This window comes from Macrotis lagotis, chromosome 7, assembly GCF_037893015.1.
Source record: "Macrotis lagotis isolate mMagLag1 chromosome 7, bilby.v1.9.chrom.fasta, whole genome shotgun sequence".
In the NCBI taxonomy this organism is placed as follows: Eukaryota; Metazoa; Chordata; class Mammalia; order Peramelemorphia; family Peramelidae; genus Macrotis; species Macrotis lagotis.
In genome coordinates this window covers 21,276,161-21,297,053 of record NC_133664.1, presented here as the reverse complement: position 1 = coordinate 21,297,053, position 20,893 = coordinate 21,276,161, and the positions used below count along the sequence as shown (strand labels likewise).

General features: G+C 38.9%; 1 protein-coding gene across 7 annotated transcripts in view; it reads right to left on the bottom strand.

Moving 5' to 3' along the window:
- Window positions 1-335: 335 nt before the first annotated feature.
- Window positions 336-20,893, bottom strand: part of TCAIM (T cell activation inhibitor, mitochondrial) — a 53,265-nt gene continuing 32,707 nt past the window's right edge. For 5 of the 7 annotated variants that reach the window (XM_074195608.1, XM_074195609.1, XM_074195606.1 and 2 more), the window contains 3 exons: window positions 20,448-20,680; window positions 19,958-20,089; window positions 16,372-18,289 (listed from right to left, as the gene is read on the bottom strand). In XM_074195608.1, coding sequence (XP_074051709.1) covers window positions 18,064-18,289; window positions 19,958-20,089; window positions 20,448-20,680 — 591 coding nt within the window. In that variant the 3' untranslated portion in view covers window positions 16,372-18,063. Of the gene's footprint in view, window positions 385-10,790; window positions 13,166-16,371; window positions 18,290-19,957; window positions 20,090-20,447; window positions 20,681-20,893 lie in introns of those variants that run through there. The other 2 variants (XR_012470443.1, XM_074195605.1) reach the window with 2 other exon arrangements.

Sequence of the window (20,893 nt, the reverse complement as noted above, 5' to 3'; positions counted from 1 at the left end):
AGGATGGGAGGCAGACTAGAGTGACAGATGGGGACTGGAGGGTGTTTAAAGTTAGAAGGGATTACAGAAATCATCCATCCCACCCTTTCACTTAAAAGAGGAAGAAGTTTAGGTATAGAGAAATCAAACAACTTACACAAGATAAGTAGCAAGAGCTAGATTTGAACCCAGGTCTTCTGATTGCAAATCAGAATGTTCTTTCAATTTTCCCAAGCCCAGATGTATAGTTATTATGGTGTTTTCTAAATATAAAAGATCTTAGAATCAGAACAAATTAGAATATTTCAATTTTTCATTTCCAAAGTTTCATTGTCCTTTGTCTTTACATCACTTACATTTTTGGATATATCCCTTCCAATTTTCACTCCCAGAGAGCAATCACTTCTAATAGAGAGAGAGAAAAAAAGAGAAAAAAAAGAGTTGAGTCAAATTAATCAGTACAACCAAGACTGATGATATTTGCAGGGATCCCTGCTCAGATTATTCCACTTCATATTTCTTCCTTGAGACAAAGCTTCAACATTACAATTTCACTGCTTTCAATTTCAACTATTTCATACTTATCATTTCCATTTAAATTGTTGTAATCATTCTGAAAAAATTTCCAGGTTCTCATTTCATTTCGCATTAATTTAAATAAATCTTCTTTTGTTTCTCTCTATTCATCAAATTGTTTCTTATATGGAAGTTCTATTCCAACACATTTGTGTAACAGGATATGCTTAATCATACTCCAATTGATGAACAAACTGGTTTCTAGTTAAAATGCCACTTTAAATATCTGAGACATATACTTTTTATCACTGACCTCCTTGGGTCTTATGCCTACCAGTGAGATTTCTGGACCAGAAGACACAACATTTTAGTTACTTTCTTAGCATAATACCAAATCACTTTCCAAAATGGTTGGACCAATTTACAACTCCAACAACAGTGTATTAAAGTTCCTCTTTCCATACTCTCTCCACCATTAATTATTCTCATTTTTGTCATCTTTAACAATTTGCCTTCTTTAAACTAAATTAAATTCATGCCTATTTTGATGTGAATTTCTCTTATTGTTAGTGATTTGGAGTAACTTTATGTGGTTGTGAATAGTTGGCAATTCTTTGGAGAACTGTTTGTATCCTTTGATCATTTATTTGTTGAGAAATGGTTTTTGATCCAGTATATCTGTTTTAGTTTTTTATATATTTTGGATAACAGACTCTTTGCAGAGTTGGTGCAAAGATTGACTGCTTCCCTTTATATCCTAATTGCATTGTTTGTAGGAACTTCACATAATGAAAACTATTTAACTCTTATGATTGCTTCTAGCTAGTGTTTAACTAAGAATTTTTGCCCTTGTTATAACTGTGTAGGGTATCTGATATAATTGTGCTCATCCCCACATTGGTTGAGTAAGCTATCAGCTTCTCTCCTTAAGAGTCAAGCATTGGGACTTCTGGACAAGATGGTGGAGAGAAGCCAGGCCCTGTGCTAAGGTCTCTTGATCTTCCATCATAAACAATATGATACAAGCCTCTTAATGGAAGTCCTATCGACAAAACCCAGAAAGAGAAGCTAGAAAAACAACATAATAACTCCCGGGATTGGGGATGTGGTGAGTGCCAACAGCCAGTAGGGAAAGGGCAAGAGCAGCACTAATCTAAGATCAGCCCTGGGGGCTTTTGCTGTGGGAACCACATAGCTGTGGGAACCACTTGGTTGTGGGAACCACTTCATTCTGAGAACCATGTCACTGTGGGAACCACTTTGCTTTGAGAAACAATCAGAGAGTGGAGGCATAGCCATGGGAGTGACAGTCTGGGACTTACAGGAAGGGCTGGAGAGAAAGTTCCAGCCTCTATTACCCCCCTACTCACTGGGAGGAGATATTATACCCAGGGAGAAAAGCCTCCAACAACCCCTATTAGTCACTCAATGAGCAAAGCCTCTAGGGATCTCAATACCAAACCTCTGTGAACCAGTCCCCCTCCCCCAACACAAGATCTTAGGAAAATAAAGAAAGGCCAGCAGGAAAAGGGGACTATAGAAAAATTCCTAGAAGGAAAAGATCCTAATTCAGAGAGACGTAGAACTCCTGAGGAGAATATGATCTGGTTTCCAGCACAGAAAGATTTCCTTGAAGAAATAAAGAAGGAGTTTAAAAATCAATTGGAAAATTTGGGAAAAGAAATCCAAGAGAAAATTAGCACCTTGCAACAAGAAAACAAATCCTTGGAAAATACAATTGGACAAATGCAAAAAAGAAAATTCTCTCAAAACCTCAAATAAACAAAGGGAAAACTCTTACAAAAATAGAATTGACCAATTGGAAAAGGAGTTGCAAAAGGTAAATGAAGAAAATTCTTCCCTAAAAAGAAGAATCGAATCTATGGAAACCCATAACTTCATGAAACAACAAGAATTGGTTAAACAAATCCAAAAAATTCCAAAAAATCGAAGAAAATGTTAAATACCTCATCAGCAAGACTACTGACCTCGAGAATAGATCAAGGAAAGGTAACCTAATAATTATTGGTTTTCCTGAAAACATTGAAGAGAAATAAAAGCCTAGACTTAATATTACATGATTTAGTGATGGAAAACTGCCCTGATATCATGGAACCAGAGGGCAAAATAATTATTGTTTGTTTTTTTTAGTTTTTTTTTTTTGCAAGGCAAATGGGGTTAAGAGGCTTGCCCAAGGCCACACAGCTAGGTAATTATCAAGTGTCTGAGACCGGATTTGAACCCAGGTACTCCTGATTCCAGGGCTGGTGCTTTATCCACTGCACCACCTAGTTGCCCCGCAAAATAATTATTGGAAAAATACATCGATCCCCTCTGGAAAGGGATCCCAAAATGAAAATACCAAGGAATATTGTAGCCAAATTCCAGAATTATCAGATAAAAGAGAAAATCCTGCAAGCAGCCAGAAAGAAACAAATACCAAGGAGCCACAGTAAGGATTACACAGGACCTGGCAGCATTAACATTAAGGGATCGAAGGACCTAATAATCCACTACCCAGCAAAGCTGAGTCTTCTCTTCCAGGACAAAAGATGTATATTTAATGAAATAGAAGACTTCCAACTTTTCCTGATGAAAATACCAGAGCTTTTGTGGGGAAGTTAGGTGGTGCAGTAGATAGAGCACCAGCGTGGAGTCAGGAGTACCTGAGTTCACATCTGGCCTCAGACACTTGATAATTACCTAGCTGTGTGGTCTTGGGCAAGTCACTTAACCCCATTGCCTTGCAAAAAAAACCCTAAAAAAAGCCCAGAGCTTAACAGAAAATTTGGACTTTAAACAGGAGACTCAAGAAACACATGAAAAGGTAAAATTTAAAAAAAAATGGAGGGGGAAGGGGAAAAAACTGTTATCAAATAAGATGAAACTGCTTTGAAGAAAATATCCCTGCCTTAAAGAAAAACTTTAACAACTTTCAAGAACTGTAACTCTATTAGAGAGAATTTAATTAGCCAGAAAAGATGGATACGCATGACTTATTTGAGAAACTGTTATCCAATAAGATGAAAATGGACATATCCTTACCTGGGAGAAGTTTAATAACTCTCAATAATTGTAATTTTAGTAGAGAAAACAAGCAAAAGTGATGGACACTCATGACCTTTCTGTGACTCAGATAGAATGATTTAAAAACAATATCTCCTTAAAAAAGGAGGACAATAAAGAGATGAGAGGATGGAAGAGATTGACTGGGGGTAAATCTCATTACATTAAGAGGTACAGGACTTATTGCAATAGAGGGGAAGAAGGGAGAAGGTGAGAACTGCCTGAATCTTACTCTCATCAGATTGGCTTAAAGTTAATATACACACACTCAGTTAAGTTAAGAAATTTATCTTACCTTTAAAGTGTTAAAAGGGGAAAAGGGGAGTGGGGAGGAAAGGGGGAATCAACAGAAGGAAGGGAAGAAAGAAGGGGCAAAGGGAAAGGGGGAAAAAGGGAGGGGGCTGGATATAGGAGGGCAAACAGCAGTATTCAGAAACAAAACACTGGGGAATATAGATAAAGGGAAAAAAGGGGGAAAATACAAACAGAGGGAAGATAACATGGAAGGCAACAAAGAGTTAATAATTATAACTTTGAATGTGAATAGGGTGACCTCTCCATTAAAACGGAAGTGGATAGCAGAGTGGAATAAAAACCAGAATCCTACAATATGCTGCTTACAAGAAACTCATCTGAAACAGAGAGAGACATATGGAGTAAAGGTAAAAAGGCTGGAGCAAAATACATTTTGTTTCAGCTGAAGTAAAAAAAGCAGGGGTAGCAATCCTTATCTCAGACAAAGCAGCTGCAAAAATAGATTGCAATAAAAGAGATAAGGAAGGAAACTACATCCTCCTAAAAGGTACCAAAGACAATAAAGTAATTTCAATACTAAACATGTATGCACTCAATCGTATAACATCTAAATCCTTAGAGAAGTTGAAGGAGTTACAGGAAGACATAGACAACAAAATTCTACTAGTCAGAGACCTCAACCTCCCACTCTCAGATTTAGATAAATCTAATCACAAAATAAACCAGAAGGAAGTTAAGGAGGTAAATAGATTGTTAGAAAATTTAGTCATGATAAACTTATGGAGGAAATTGAATGGGGACAGAAAGAAACATACTGTTTTTTCTGCAGTACATGGTACTTACAGAAAGATTGGCCATGTACTAGGGCATAAAAACCTAATAATTGCAGAAAGGCAGAAATAGTGAATACATCTTTCTCAGATCACAATGCAATAAAAAATCATATGCAATATTGGGCCAGGGAGATATAGACCCAAAACTAATTGGAAACTGAATAACCTAATTTTAAAGAATGAGTGGATCAAGCAACAAATCATAGAAAGAATTATTTTATCCTAGATGAAGACAATAATGAAATAACATACCAAAACCTATGGGATACACTCAAGTAGTTGTCAGGGGATATATTATATCTTTAAATGTTTATATGAATAAATTAGAGAAAGAGGAAATCAATGAACTAAATATGCAACTAAAAAATTAGAGGAACAAATTAAAACCCTCCAGTTAAATACCAAATTAGAAATTCTAAAAATTAAAGAAGAAATTAATAAAATTGAAAGCAAGAAAACTATTGAACTAATAAATAAAACCAAGAACTGGTTTTATGAAACAAAAAAACTCAATAAAATTGATGAACCTCTGGTCAATTTGATTAAAAAAAAGAAAGAAAACCAAATTGCTAGTATCATAAATGAAAAAGGTGAACTCACCAACAATGAGGAGGAAATTAAAGCAATAATTCAAAATTATTTTGCCCAACTCTATGCCAATATATTTGATAATTTAAGTGAAATGGATGAATATCTACAAAAATATAAGTTGCCCAGGTTAAGTGAAGAGGGAATTAAATACCTAAACAACCCTATCTCAGAAAAAAGCAATTCAGCAAACCATTATTGAACTCTCTCTAAGAAAAAATCTCCAGGGCCAGATGGATTCACAAGTGAATTCTATCAAACATTTAAGGAACAGATTCCAATGTTATGTAAACTCTTTGGAAAAATAGGTGAAGACAGAACTCTGCCTAACTTTTTTTTTTTAAGTTTTTTGCAAGGCAAATGGGATTAATAAGTGGCTTGCCCAAGGCCACACAGCTAGGCAGTTATTAAGTGTCTGAGACCGGATTTGAACCCAGGTACTCCTGACTCTAGGGCCGGTGCTTTATCCACTACACCACCTAGCTGCCCCTGCCTAACTCTTTCTTTGACACCAATATGGTGCTGATACCTAAACCAGGAAGAGTTAAAACAGAGAAAGAAAATTATAGACCTACTCCCCGATGAATATAGATGCAAAAATCTTAAATAAAATCTTAGCAAAATGACTACAACATGTTATCACTAGGATCATACATTATGACCAAGTAGGATTTATCCTAGGAATGCAGGGTTGGTTCAATATTAGGAAAACTGTCAGTATAATTAATTAATTATATCAATAGCAAACCTATCAGAAATCATGATTTATATCAATAGATGCTGAAAAAGTTTTTTTTTTTTTAGGTTTTTGCAAGGCAATGGGGTTAAGTGGCTTGCCCAAGGCCACACAGCTAGGTAATTATTAAGTGTCTGAAGCCGGATTGGAACTCAGGTACTCTTGACTCCAGGGTTGGTGCTCTATCCACTGTGCCACCTAGCTGCCCCTTGAAAAAGTTTTTGACAAAATACAGCACCCATTCCTATTAAAAATGTTAGAGAGCTAGGAATAAATGGATTGTTCCCTAGAATAATAAACAGTATCTACCTGAAACCATCACCAAGCATTATATGCAATGGGGAGAGGCCAGAGGCATTCCTAGTAAGATCGTGGTGAAACAAGGATGCCCACTATCACCCCTACTATTCAATATTGTATTAGAAATGTTAGCTTCAGTAATAAGAGAAGAAAAATAAATAGAAGGAATTAGAATAGGGAAGGAACAGACAACACTCTCACTTTTTGCAGATGACATGATGGTATACTTAGAGAATCCCCCCCAAAACATCTAAAATCTACTAGAAATAATTAGTAACTTTAGCAAAGTCACAGGATATAAAATAAATTCTCATAAATCCTCAACATTTCTATATATAACTAGCAAGATGCAGCAGAAAGAGCTAGAAAGAGAAATCCCATTCAAAGTAACTTCAGACAATATAAAATACTGGGGAGTCTACCTGTCAAGTCAGACTCAGGAACTTTTTGAAAACAATTACAAAACACTTCTCACACAAATAAAATCAGATTTAAATAACTGGGCAAATATCAACTGATCATGGATAGGCCAAGCAAATATAATAAAAATGGCAATTCTACCAAAATTAAACTACTTGGGGTGGCTAGGTGGGGTAGTGGATAAAGCACCGGCCTTGGAGTCAGGAGTACCTGGGTTCAAATCTGGTCTCAGACACTTACTAATGACCTAGCTGTGTGGCCTTGGGCAAGCCACTTAACCCCATCCTTGCAAAAACCTAAAACAAAAACAAAACAAAATTAAACTACTTGTTTAGTGCCCTACCAATCAAAATTCCAATAAATTACTTTAATGAGTTAGAAAAAATTGTAAGTAAATTCACATGGAGAAATCAAAAGTCGAGAATCTCCAGGGATTTAATGAAAAAAAGTGCAAAAGAAGGTGGTTTATCCCTACCAGATCTAAAATTATATTATAAAGCATCAGTCATCAAAACTGGTACTGGTTAAGAAATAGTGTGGTGGATCAGTGGGATAGACTGGGTGCAATAGCAGGAAATGATCATAGTAATCTGCTGTTTGATAAACCCAAAGAGTCTAGCTATTGGGATAAAAACTCTCTCTTCGATAAAAACTGCTGGGAAAATTTGAAGTCAGTATGGAAGAAACTTAGATTAGACCAACACCTCACACCCTATACCAAGATAAGATCCAAATGGATACAGGATTTAGACATAAAAAACAATCTTATAAGCAAACTAGAAGATCAAGGAGTAGTTTACCCATCAGATCTATGGAAAGGGAAGCAGTTTATGATGAAGGAAGAGATGAAGAATACCATTAAAAACAAACTAAATAATTTTGATTACATTAAATTAAAAAGCTTTTGCACAGACAAAACCATTGTAACCAAGATCAAAAGAAATGTAGTAAATTGGGAAACAATTTTTATGACTAATATTTTTGACAAAGGACTCATTTCTAAAATATACAGAGAACTGAGTCAAATTTTTTTAAAAAAGACAAGCATTCCCCAATTGACAAATGGTCAAAGGATATGCAAAGGTAATTTACAGATGAGGAAATCAAAGCGATCCATAGTCATATGAAAAATTGCTCTAAATCACTAATTATTAGAGAAATGCAAATTAAGACATCTCTGACCTCACACCTCTCAGACTGGCCAATATGACCAGAAAGGACAATGATCAATGTTGGAAGGGATGTCAGAAATCTGGAACGCCATTATATTGTTGGTGGAGCTGTGAACTCATCCAACCTTTCTGGAGAGAAATTTGCAATTAAGACCAAAGGTCAACAAAAATGTGCATCACCTTTGATCCAGCAATATCACTACTGGGTCTATACCCTAAAGAGATAATGAAAAAGGGTAAAAACATCACTTGTAGAAAAATATTCATAGCAGCCCTGTTTGTGGTGGCAAAGAATTGGAAATCAAGTAAATGTCCATCAATTGGGGAATGGTTTAGCAAACTATGGTCTATGTATGACATGGAACACTATTGTTCTATTAGAAACCAGGAGGGATGGGAATTCAGGGAAGCCTGGAGGGATTTGCCTGAACTGATGCTGAGTGAGATGAGCAGAACTAGAAGAACATTATATACCCTAACAGCAACATGGGGGTGATCATCAACCTTGATGGACTTGCTCATACCAACAGGGCATTAATCAGGCACAATTGTGGGATCTCTTCGATAGAGAATGCCATCTGTATCCTGAGAAAGAATTGTGGAGTTTGAACAAAGAGTAAAGACTTCCTATGTACCTTTAATTTAATTTAAAAAATTGTCTTATGTAATTCTGCTATAACTCATACTATGCGTTTCCACTTTAAGGATATGGTTTCTCTCTCATCACATTCAACTTAAATCAGTGCTTACTATGGGAATGAAATAAAGACTAACAGAATGCCTTCTGTGGGGGGTGGGGGAGGGAAGCAAGATTGGGGCAAAAATTGTAAAACTGAAAATAAATAAAACCTTTCTAAAATTAAAAAAATAAATTCTATGATTCCACATAAAAAAGAGTCAAGCTCTTTGGAGTATTGTTCTGCCACTCAGGTATCATTGTGAAGATTCCATGATTGCATCTCTTTGCCTCTCCACTCTCCCAGGTCACTCAGTGGCTACTGCAGATGCCCCTGAAGGGCAGACATCAGCCTGTGAACGAATGCCTCCCTATTTTCCTTTGGTATTATGGAACAATTATTCACCGATGAACTGTGATGAAACAGATCTTGTTACATGATCTAATTTGCCATAATCTCTCCCCTTTCCTCCAGGACCATGGTAATGAACTCCTGTTTAGTCTTTTCATCAAGTCTTCCACTCCAATCCACTCATCTTAGCTGTCGAAGTGATTTTCCTAAAGCTAAAACTGGCTGGGTCATCTTCCTACTCAACAGAGTCCAGAACTTCTTAGGATCAGATACTATAGAATCTTTAGCTTATTCTTTTGAAATTTTTCTCTTTTGCATAAGTTTTATAGTGTGCCTAACAGTACAGTAGTTAAAAGTGAATATTTACATGTTGAGATGCAAATGTTTTTAGTTTAGTTTGTTTTTACTACTAATAAAAGAAATATGATTGAAAAAATTTGGAATCCACTCTTCAGGCAACAGAATTTTTTGAGCCAAGAGAGTGACACGATTAAAGTGACTGAGGGTGATTTATTTGGTAGAGGTGTTCAGCATACAAGACAGATTTCATTTTATTTTTTAATATTTTCTTCTTCAGTGCTGTTTATAGATATGAAGTCTTGTTTATGTCAACTCCACTTTGAACACATATAAGCAGGAGGCAAATAGATTCCTCTGGGTAAAAAGTTTATTCAAAATTTGATGACATCTTCCCTTCTCCCAGTCATGTTTCTGGAGACAATCCAAAGTATGCTACATCACCCCAAGAGAGAATCAGGACGAGAGTGTCCCCTTCTCTGCTAAGTGAACCATAATTGCTTTGAGGACTATTAGTGGGTCCTCACAGTCCATAATGAATATCTGAAAAATGTATGGCAAGATGGTCATTCACTAGCGCCAGATCTAGCTCCCAAGGACCATTCAATTAATTTTTAATCCAAGAGATCTGGCTAAAGCTTCAGGACACAAATGTTGCTTTCAAATGTGCTGGCAGAAAATGATCATTTTGGCCTGTCCCAGTCTGGATGATAAAACATTACCTTGAAAAATCAGAGCAAAAAATTCCTTCAGTTTCTTGTCTTTTTTTCCAAACAAAGAAGATTCCAGTTGTAAAGCAACTTTCCCACGGGGAAAGGTGGTGAGCATGGAAGTTCATTAGTATGGGAATGGAAGATAGGGAAAGAGAAAAAGCAGCTCTTTGGGAATATAATCTAATTCGATCCTCACAGCAATCCTGGGAGGTAGGTGTGTTGTTATCTCCATTTTACAGTTGAGGAAACTGAGGCAAGCAATCAGCCTACATATGTCAGTGGGACTTGACAGTAGAATCCTCTTGGTTCTCTATCCCTGGTGCCATAATGCCACTCAGGAATCATTTTAAATAATGTCTTTTATCACCAGACTTTCTGCTTTGAATGAATTCATTAAAGACTGGAATAACAGCCCAGATAAAATACAGATGACCAGAATTAGTTCCAGATGGACTGCTTTGTAGCAAAAACCTTAAATGGTCAGACCAAGGAGCTGAGGGTAGATGGCAGAAGTATTGGCCTCAGTTAGTGAATTGTGTAACCAAGATAAGAATAAGGAAGGAGTAAGAATAAGCATTTACAGAGCTCCTGCTGTGTACCACACACTGTGCTAAGCACTTTACAAATCTCTCATTTTGGGACAAGAATGGATGACCCTAAATTCAGAATTGTGGAAGAGTGAGATATTTCAACAAGGTATGGCCCCCTCAAGTCCTTTGTTGGAATATTATGAAGCTGAAGATCTTCAAGCTTAAATATTTTCCCACCTCATCATGGTAGGATGATGGTGTGTTTGGGAAACTGGAACAGTTTATTTTATTATTTTTTTAATTTTTAAAGATTTTATTTGAGTTTTGAGTTTTACAATTTTTCTCCCAATCTTACTTCCCTCCCCCACCCCACCACGGAAAGCAATCTGTCAGTCTTTATTTTATTTCTATGTTGTACATTGATCCAAATTGAGTGTGATGAGAAAGAAATCACATCTTTAAGGAAGAAACAAAAAGTATAAGAGATAACAAGATCAGACAATAAGATATGTTTTTTTCCCCTAAATTAAAGGAAATAGTTCCCTGAAATTTGTTCAAACTCCACAGCTCTTTATCTGGATACAGATGGTATTCTCCATTGCAGACAGTCCCAAATTGTCCCTGATTGTTGCACTGATGGGAGTCCATCAAGGCTGATCATCACCCCCATGTTGCTGTTAGGGTGTACAGTGTTCTTCTGCTTCTGCTCATCTCACTCAGCATCAGTTCATACAAATCCCTCCAGGATTCCCTGAAATCTCATCCCTCCTGGTTTCTATTACAACAGTAGTGTTCCATGACATACATAGAACAGTTTGCTAAGCCATTCCCCAATTGATGGGCATTCACTCAATTTCCAATTCTTTGCCACCACAAACAGGGCTGCTATGAATATTTTTGTACAAGTGATGTTTTTACCCTTTTTCATCATCTCTTCAGGGTATAGACCCAGTAGTGGTATTGCTGGATCAAAGGGGATGCACATTTTTGTTGCCTTTTGGGCATAGTTCCAAATTTCTCTCCAGAAAGGTTGGATGAGTTCACAGCTCCACCAACAGTGTAATAGTGTCCCAAGCTGAAAGTTTAGTGCAGATGATGGCAGGTTCTTCCAAGCTGAAAAGATTCTTGAATATGAACTTGGGGACAAGACTATGTCTGTTTGTGGAGGATAAACCTAAGTACTGGCTTATCATTAGGTTGGTCCTTATTGGATGGATTCTTTGACCAGGGGAATGACCCACTGTGAAAATCATGACAATGTATAAATTATAAAAAAAAATCTGTTTAAATTCTATTTTTTTCTTCCTCCCACAATTCTTTCACACATGTACCTCTCCTCCTTCCCCAAATGGGGGAAAAAAAATCTCAACAAATTATATAATACAAAGTCAAGCGAAATAAATTCCCTTGGTCATTAACAGGAAAAAAAATAATCTGCTCTCTGAGTCTATCACCTCAGAAGGTGGGTAGTATGTTTCATCATGAGAATTGGAATTGTGGTTGATGAATTGTGTTGATTTGTGTTCCCAAATTTTTCAAAATGATTTGTCTTTACAATGTTGTTATTATATAAATTACTCTTCTGGTTCTGCTCATCTCAATTTGTATCAGTTAGTACAAATATTCCCAGGTTTCTCTGAAACTGTTCCCTTCATCATTTTTTTTATGGCACAATAATATTACGTAACATTTTCTATACTTTCTTCAGCTATTTTCCACTTGATGGTTGCTCTCCCGGTTTTTATTTTTTTGTGACCATAAAAGCTATGTTTTTTTTTTTTTATTTTTGGGTCTTTTTCCTCTTTAACTCTTTTGAGTGCCGAATCTGTTAGTATAGTTGGTCAAAAGGTATGTAGTTTAATAATTCTTTGAGAATAGTTCAAAATATCATTTCAGAATGACTAGACCAGCTCACAGCTCTGCCAGAATCAGTTTATCTATTTTCTTAGAATCTCTCTAGCCTGTCACTTTTTTTCCTTCCTTCCTCCCTCCCTCTTTCCCATCCTTCCTTCTCTCTCTCCCTTTCTTTTGCCAACTTTGCCATTCTGATCAGTATGAGATGGAGTCTTAGAAATATTTTGATTTACATTTCTCTCATTATTTAGAACATTTTTTAAAAATATGGATGGCTTTGATTTTTTTCTCTGAAAAATGCTTGTCAATTATATAATTTATCAACTGGGGAATGGCTCTTATTCTTATTGGTTGTTGTCCTTTGTTTTTACCAAGGACAAAAATGATATCACTGTGTTAGATTTTACAGTGTGTCTGACTGTGGCTGATCTGACCAATACGAGCTTGGGATGCTTGGGCACAAATAGTCCATGTGAACACTTGGGGTGCTTACTCTAAACTTACACATCTCACCTTTCTTTTGAACGTCTTCCATTCTGCCTTGCTCACAGAGCATAGCACCCTCTCTGAGGGCATGCCATGTCAGGTGGTCCTTTGCCAGTGTCTCTCAGGCTGCACAATCGATTCCAAAGATCTTATAAGAGACTTTGAAAGTGTCCTTGTATCACCTTTTCTGACTCCCCTGTGAACACCTGCCCTATGGGAGTTCACCATAAAATTGTCTTTTTTGGCAAGAGTACATTTGACATTAGAACGACGTGGCCAGCCCATCCTAGTTGCTCCCTCTGTAGTAATTGTTTCAGTGCTTGGCAGTTCTGCTCCAGAAAGGACCTCAGTGTCTGGTACTTTTATCTTTTCAGGTGATCTTCAGAATTTTCCTAAGACAATTTAAAAATGGAAGTGATTCAGTTTCTTGGCCTACCAGTAGATTGTCCAGATTTCACAAATATATAACAATGAGATCAGCAAAATGGCTCTGTAGACTTTCAGTTTGGTTGTTAATCTAATATCTCTTTTCTCCCATACTTCCCCTCAGAGCCTCCCAAATACTGAGCTCACTCTGGCAATGCATGTGCCAACTTCACTATCAATGTGTACTTCCCTGGAAAGTATATAAATCAATTCTTACATATCTTAGAATGAGACATATTTATCAGAGAAATTTGCTGTGAAGATTTCCCTGTTTACCTGATTGATTCCCTTCTAATTTTAACTACATTGGTTTTTTGGTTGACTCTTAAATTTTATCTATCCCTCAGCATGTCTTACAAAATAACAGTATTCAATTTGTTGTTATTCTCTAGTGGGTAGGTACTTCAAACACTAATTTCTAATCTGATTATTACCATGTTAACAAGTCACGTGCTGGACTTAGATTCATCTACTCATGTTCCTTCACTTTTTGCAGTAGAACAAACATGAGATTCCAGTAGAATATATGGATTTAGTTTTATCTTTTGTAACTGAACCTATTTACATATAGCAAACATTTAATAAATGCTTTATGACTTTAATTGAAATGAATTGAATTCCCAAATGGGGAGTAGGTAAGGGAGCAGATAATGTGCTTTCCAAGACTCATAAGGTATGTTCACAAGTCTTTCTGTGCCTGTGAACAAGATGCTCCTGAAAAAGGGCTGGCAATCTAGTTAGGAAACCAGAGAATGAATCAAGTTGCAGAAATTCACCACTTGTGGGAATCCTTTAACCTCTTCATGTTTAAAAAAAAGATGGTGTCTTCACCCTTGGGCCTCAGTTTATTCATCTGTAAAATGGGGATAATCATATTTTCAATACATACCTCAAAGATTCCCAAGGATAGTGCTTGGCCTTGTATTGTTAAATATATTGCTACTGTCTCCTGAAGATAAAGCAAGGAGCCGGAGGAGAGGAAGGGAAAAGTCAATCACCCTCTGGGAAGTCAAGTGTACCTAGGATGCGTTTGGGCAGTTTGTGAATTCATCATTGGAGTCACACCTGTGATGACTAGGACATCTTTGACAGTTTAATATGGAAACAGCATCAAACTTATGGCAGACACCTCCATGAAATACTTAGAAAAGGATAAACAACCAGAAAGGACAATGATCATTGCTAGAAGGGTTGTGGGAAATCTGGGACACTAATACATTGTTGGTGGAGCTGTGAACTCATCCAACTTTTCTGGAGAGCGATTTGGAATTATGTCCAATGGGCAACAAAAATGTGCATCCCCTTTGATACAGCAATACCACTACTGGATCTATACCCTGAAGAGATGATTGAAAAAGGGTAAAAACATCACTTGTACAAAAATATTCATAGCAACCCTATTTGTGGTGGCAAAGAATTGGAACTCAAATGAATGTCCTTCAATTGGGGAATGGCTTAGCAAACAGTGGTATATGTATGTCATGGAACACTATTGTACTATTAGAAACCAGGAGGGATGGGAATTCAGGGAAGCCTGGAGGGATTTACATGAACTGATGCTGAGTGAGATGAGCAGAACCAGAAAAACACTGTACACCCTAACAGCAACATGGGGGTGATGATCAACCTTGATGGACTTGCTCATTTCATCAGTGCAACCATCAGGGACAATTTTAGGGTATCTGTGATGGAGAATACCATCTGTATCCAAAGAAAGAATTGTGGAGTTTAAATAAAGGCCTTTAATTTAAAAGCAACTGTTATCTTATTATGTAATTCTGCTCTCTTATATTTTATTTTTTTCCTTAAGGATAGATTTCTTTCTCAACACATTCAATATTGATCAATGTATAGCATAGAAAAAATGCAAAGACTAACAGACTGCCTTCGGTGGGGGGATGGGGAGAGAAGCAAGATTGGGGGAAAAATTGTAAAATTCATTAAAAATTAAAATAGTATTAAAAAAAGAAAAGGATAAACAAGAGAGAGACATTTTAATCCTGCAAGGGGCTCTAACCACTCAAAGTCTGACAGTGAGAGATGAAAGAAGAGCAGGATTTTTCATTTTGAGCAGAAGGCCAAACCTTGGCATTTCAGAAGGGCTCCCAGACAACATGGTGCCAGGACAGCATGTTCACACAGACCACCACGGAATAGGCTCTGGCCCTGAGACTTCATTCCTGTGTGGAGTTCTCTTTCCTTGGCTGAGTGAACATTTTCTCTGAAGAGAAGGCTGGGGATGTATCCAAAGACACCAGACAGATGTGTCCAAGTGGGGGACATAGGCCTTCATGGTTCCAAGACCAGCCTACTCTTCATTAAGCCAGAGCTGCCTCTGGGTGAGCAGGACTCATTCATTTAAATGAATACCTTTCCTACCAGTATTCCTCTCCTTTTAAAAGCGAATCCCCCGAGCTTCTTAGAATTTGTAGAATCCTAGGGCCCAGGATTGTCTTTTCAACATGAAATCTATTTTACAAATGGGCTCACCTGGATAAAAGTCACATCACGTGGACTAGGACAGCTTGAACACAGACCAGTAACTCCCATGGGTCTGGGTCTAAAGACACACCGAGTGAGGGTGGGTTATTACACTGACACACTTGGTCGTGGTGTTTGTTCTGAGGAAGCACCGGCCTGACAAGACTCTGATGGGCTTCATTCTTTGAGTGGGAGAGCTCTTTTAAGTTCCTAACCTGCCCTAGCTGACTTCCCTGGGGGCCAATAGGCCAAGCAGGGGCAAAGGCTGCTGGGAGGGGAGGCTTCTGGAGCCAGAGAGAGAACTCTGGGCCTTGAGAAGGCAGGACAAGGCTGGCAGAACTGAGCATGGAGCTGGGGGTTTCTGTTGGGAGAGCAAATGTTACTGTCTCTGTTTTACAGATGAGGAAACTGTATCTCACATATCCAGGGATGTGTCCCGCATCCTTCGGATGGCAGGTCCCAGATTCTTTCCACCATGCCACACTGATGCCATGTCCTTGCTACAGAGTCATGTCTGCTCATTCTGCCTCTCTGAGAAATGGAGGATCAGGCTCAGAGTTTCTTCTCTTCCCACCTCAGTGACTAGCTTAGTTCTGACTCAATTCTAGTTAGGTGACAAAAAATTTATCAGCAAGATACTTGTCTAATAAAAGAAGCATCTTTTCTTTCCAATGGACAGAAAATGGTTTGTGAATAACAAAATAGTAAGATATTTCTATGGTTAATACAGATTATATTTATTGTATAACAATTATTTCTTAGAGGCAAAATCCAGGTCAAAACATACTACTGAAATTACATTTGATCAGTTTTATAAAGGGGACAATCTAATTCTACTTTTTTTTCCATTTAAAAATTACTGACAAGGCGGCAGTTTATGGGTTATCTGCAGGTTTGGTCAAATGTTCTGAGGCAGCAGACTGATTCTCTAAGACAGAAGATTTTTTTGTAACAGATTTATGCAGCAGTAAAAAGGACACTGTTTGCATCTACAAACACTAACAATACAAACACTTTCTTTGAATCCAGAATTACTTTTATACTTTTGTTTGGATTATTCAAATGATGACTTCTGACTGTAGTTTTCAGATGAACTTAAATTTGGACCAATTTTTTCCAATGTTCAATGCTCAGAATATACACTGAAAACACCCCCAGGGTGCCAGACTGTTACCTGCCCTCCCTGTTAGGGAGTGTCTGTGGGTGGCAATCAGTCACAGAGGACAGGCCCAGCTCTCAATATTCTGGGAAGAGGTCCTTGATGGGGAAGAGCTATGCAGTCCACGAAGACACTCCCCTAGAAAACATCAGCTCTAGGAAGAGCAGTCAGTGATTGTTATGTGCTCCTCTGGAGGGGGTCCCCATGTTAGTGACCGAACACACACCCCGAAGTGTGAGAGCAGCAGGCAACTATCTGATGTCTGAAGAGACACGGGAAAACCTACCTACACTGTAAAGGCCTGGTCAGGGTTCGGGGGGCCCTTGACCTTGACCCTGCTCTGAAGAATGGAGTAATCCGCCACCTCCAGGACTGTGGCTAGTGTTCCATTGAACATTTTCCCAAGCAGGAAAACTGGCCCCTCAACTCACATGCAGCTAGAAATGTGATTCTAAATCAAGAATGCTTTCATCACTCACTACCTCTTAAATGAACAGGAAACCCTCAATTATGGGAGCAATCATCTAAAAACCAAATTCTTCAGCAACCAAAGTGGTTAATACTGTGACAAATATATTGGCCCCAAAAAGCTTATAAAAAAGTCTAAGGGACATCATAGCTACATATACAATTTTTCATAATTCTAACCTCTTTTTCTGAATCAAAATGGATAACTAATTTTGCCTTCTTGAAATCCCCCTCTTTGGATGATATCAGCTGTCCACCGCTATAAGGTTTGCCCCCCCCCCCCCAAAGTGAGGTTACTGTCCTAGGTACTTGCAGAAAGGAGTCTCATGCCACCACACCTCAGTTGGGTCTGTTCCTTTCTTGGGCCCTTTCCCATCTGTCAAATCCTTACCCCCCAATAACTGTGCATATAAAAATAGAGAATTTTTCTTTTGCAGAAGTTGCGCTTCCATGAAAAGTGTTTTTTACCCACCATTAAAAATAGAGAGGGCCTCTTTCACTCCAATACCTCTAAGTTAGACTTGTCTACAGTTTTGGAAACCATGGAGGCGTGGGATGGGAACTGGACACACATGAACCTTTGCCAAGGGAGCCACAGTTCTACATTCAGAGCAGCAAAGGAGAAGTCCCTCTCTGGCCAGAGGCATAACAATACTGTCCTGGCAGAATCTCCATTTCAATAAGTTAAGTCTCAAATTTATTTCTCTTGGTGACCTCTTACCAAAAACACTGATTCTGACTTCACGAGGTGGTTCCTCAGCTCTTCCAATTCCAGGGAATGCAAAGGTCTCCATCTTGCATCACAGAATAGAAATGGGAAATGCAGACGTGCATCCCTTGCAGACGCGGCAATGACTGCTCGAGGAGTCTCCTACAGCAATCAATCATCTGGCCACTTGAAACACTGGGCTCCTTGTACAACTTTGTCAGAGAAAATTTCTTCATTGAAGCTTGGATTAATTCCTTTTCCATCTCCTTTAGTCTGAGAGATGAATGAGAAAGTCATCAGAAGCTATGAACATCATGAAATATAACAGAAAACATAGGAGAATGAGTTGGGATGGATCCCAGGGTCGTCTATTAGGGGTTGGGGACTTGCCCAAGGCCATGCAGTTGGGTCGAAGTCACTGAGGCTAGAATCACACTGGGGAGCTGCCACTATATTATGGGCTTCTCAGAACAGGGAACAGAAGCCTCATGGCCCACAGGATCCATATTTGCCTTGAGGATTTAAAAAATACAGCGAAACTTTTACCCATTTGTTGGATTTTGTTTGAATAAATATTGATTAAGCATCTGCTGTATGCAGGCTGCTCTGCTCAGCACTGGGAAGATAAGATGAACTCCCAAGAAGTTTGGAGCAAGTGGGACTGAAAGGGAAGAGGGTTTCTCTCTTCCTCATCGACCCCATCCCTGAGTAAGAGGAGGGCACCCAGCCTGAGAGAAGGCCCCTGTAACATGGGCAGCTAGGGATGACTCTAATGACCAGGAAGAGGGTCCTCAGGTCTCAGACAGAAGTCTTCCTCTTGCTAAGGGCCCCATGGCTCCCATTCCTGCCTCAGTCTCTTCAGCTCAGAATGAAGACACTGTCAGTTTCCAAGAGTTGGAAGGCTGGTCCTAATTCCTTTAGGGCCTGAAGCCACTTCTAATCTTTTTTTCCTTCCACTTATTTTTTCCCAATTATATGCAAAGAGAGTTTTTAACATTCACCTTTTTTTTTGGCAAGGCTATGGGGTTAAGTGACTTGCCCAAGGTTACACAACCAAGTAATTAAGTATGTGGGATTGAATTTGAACTCAGGTCCTCCCCACTCTAGGGCTGGTACTCTATCCACAGCAACACCTAGCTACCCCACAACATTCACTTTTTTTTTTAGGTTTTTGCAAGGCAAATGGGATTAAGTGGCTTGCCCAAGGCCACACAGCTAGGTAATTATTATGTGTCTGAGGCTGGATTTGAACTCAGGTCCTCCTGACTCCAGGGCTGGTGCTCTATCCACTGAGCCACCTAGACATCCAACATTCACTTTTAAAAGATTTTTCTCCTTCCATCCATCCCCTGCCCCATCCCCAAGACAGCTAGCAATGTGATATAGACAAAAATATCAAATCATTAATCTTATTTTCATGTGAGTAATGTTGTGAAAGAAGAAACAGAAGAAAAGGGAAAAACTAGGAGAAAGAAAGAAAAAACCCAGAAAAGTGAAAAGTGTATCCTTTGATCCCTATTCAGACTCTACCTTCTTCTTCTTTCTCTTCTTCTTCTTCTTTTTTTTTTTTTAAGGTTTTTGCAAGGCAAATGGGGTTAAGTGGCTTGCCCAAGGCCACACAGCTAGGTTATTATTAAGTGTCTGAAGCCAGATCTGAACTCAGGTCCTCCTGACTCCAGGGCCGGTGCTCTATCCATTATGTCACTTAGCCGCCCCTCAAACAGCCTCTAATCTTGAGAGTGAGCAAAGGTACAGAAGGTCACTCACCCAGGGTCCCCCCTTGCCCCTCCATGGAGCCTATGGACCCTCCCATTGTCATTGACCTCTGACAGCTCATCTAGACTCCAATCCCTGCACATAGGCCTTGGACTTGACAAGGCAAGTTGCAAAGGTTAAAAAGCAGAGCTGAATGATGCTGTTTTCTAGAAGATAAATACTTACTCATCCCTTCTTTTCATGTTTTCTCTGGCTTGGGTTGCTTTGGTGAAAATAAACCACTGGAGGGACACAGGATCGCACAGTGTTGGGATGTTGAAGTGACCAAGTTCATGCAGGCTGGGAGCATATCTATCGCTGAGGGGAAATGGAATGAAACAAAACATTACCCCTTTCTTCAGACCCTTTTTTCATAGTCATTGCTACCTAAGGAGAAATGGGGTTCAGAAAACTCCACACTGGATTTACATGCCTCCTCCCCAAGTCATGTATGTCTACCTGACCAGCAAATTGTGACATCTACATCTGAGCTACCACATCTTGAGCACAGGACAGTCCCCTGACCAAGTGACACAAGCCTTCAGCCTCTCAATATCGGCAAGGACAGCTGCACCAGCATCCATGACATGACTCTCTCTTCCTCGCCAGGAACATGTGACTAAGATGTAAAAACCCAGCAGCCTCAAAGATCCCAAAAGAGAGAGCAAAGGCTCACCTGTCCAGGATCATCTGCAGGCCCCGGAGGCTGCGAGGGTGGAAAGGCAGCCTGCTTTTCAGAAGCCGAGAGCAGAAGCTGTCAAGGAGAGCATAGTACTCCTCAATCGTCAGGGCCGGCTGCAGCTCCTCCAGATAGACCACCTGGATGCCACCCAGCAGGTAGCTGATCCGGTCTTCTAAAAGTACCAGCTTTCTCTGGAGGGCAAAGTAACTCGGCAACCTTTCAAAGAGCTGTGGCCCAAAGAGGGGAGAAATGAGTTGACTGACTCTGATCAGTACTTTGGAGAGCTTTCGAGCAAATGCAATGAAGACACATTAAAAACAGTAAAATGGAATCATCTGGTTAAAAGGATAGTCTAGAATGCAGGAAGCTGCAATAGTCAAGTCCAAGAAATGAGTAATCGTTTAGATTAGAACAAATATGCCAGAGAGAAGAAAGAAATG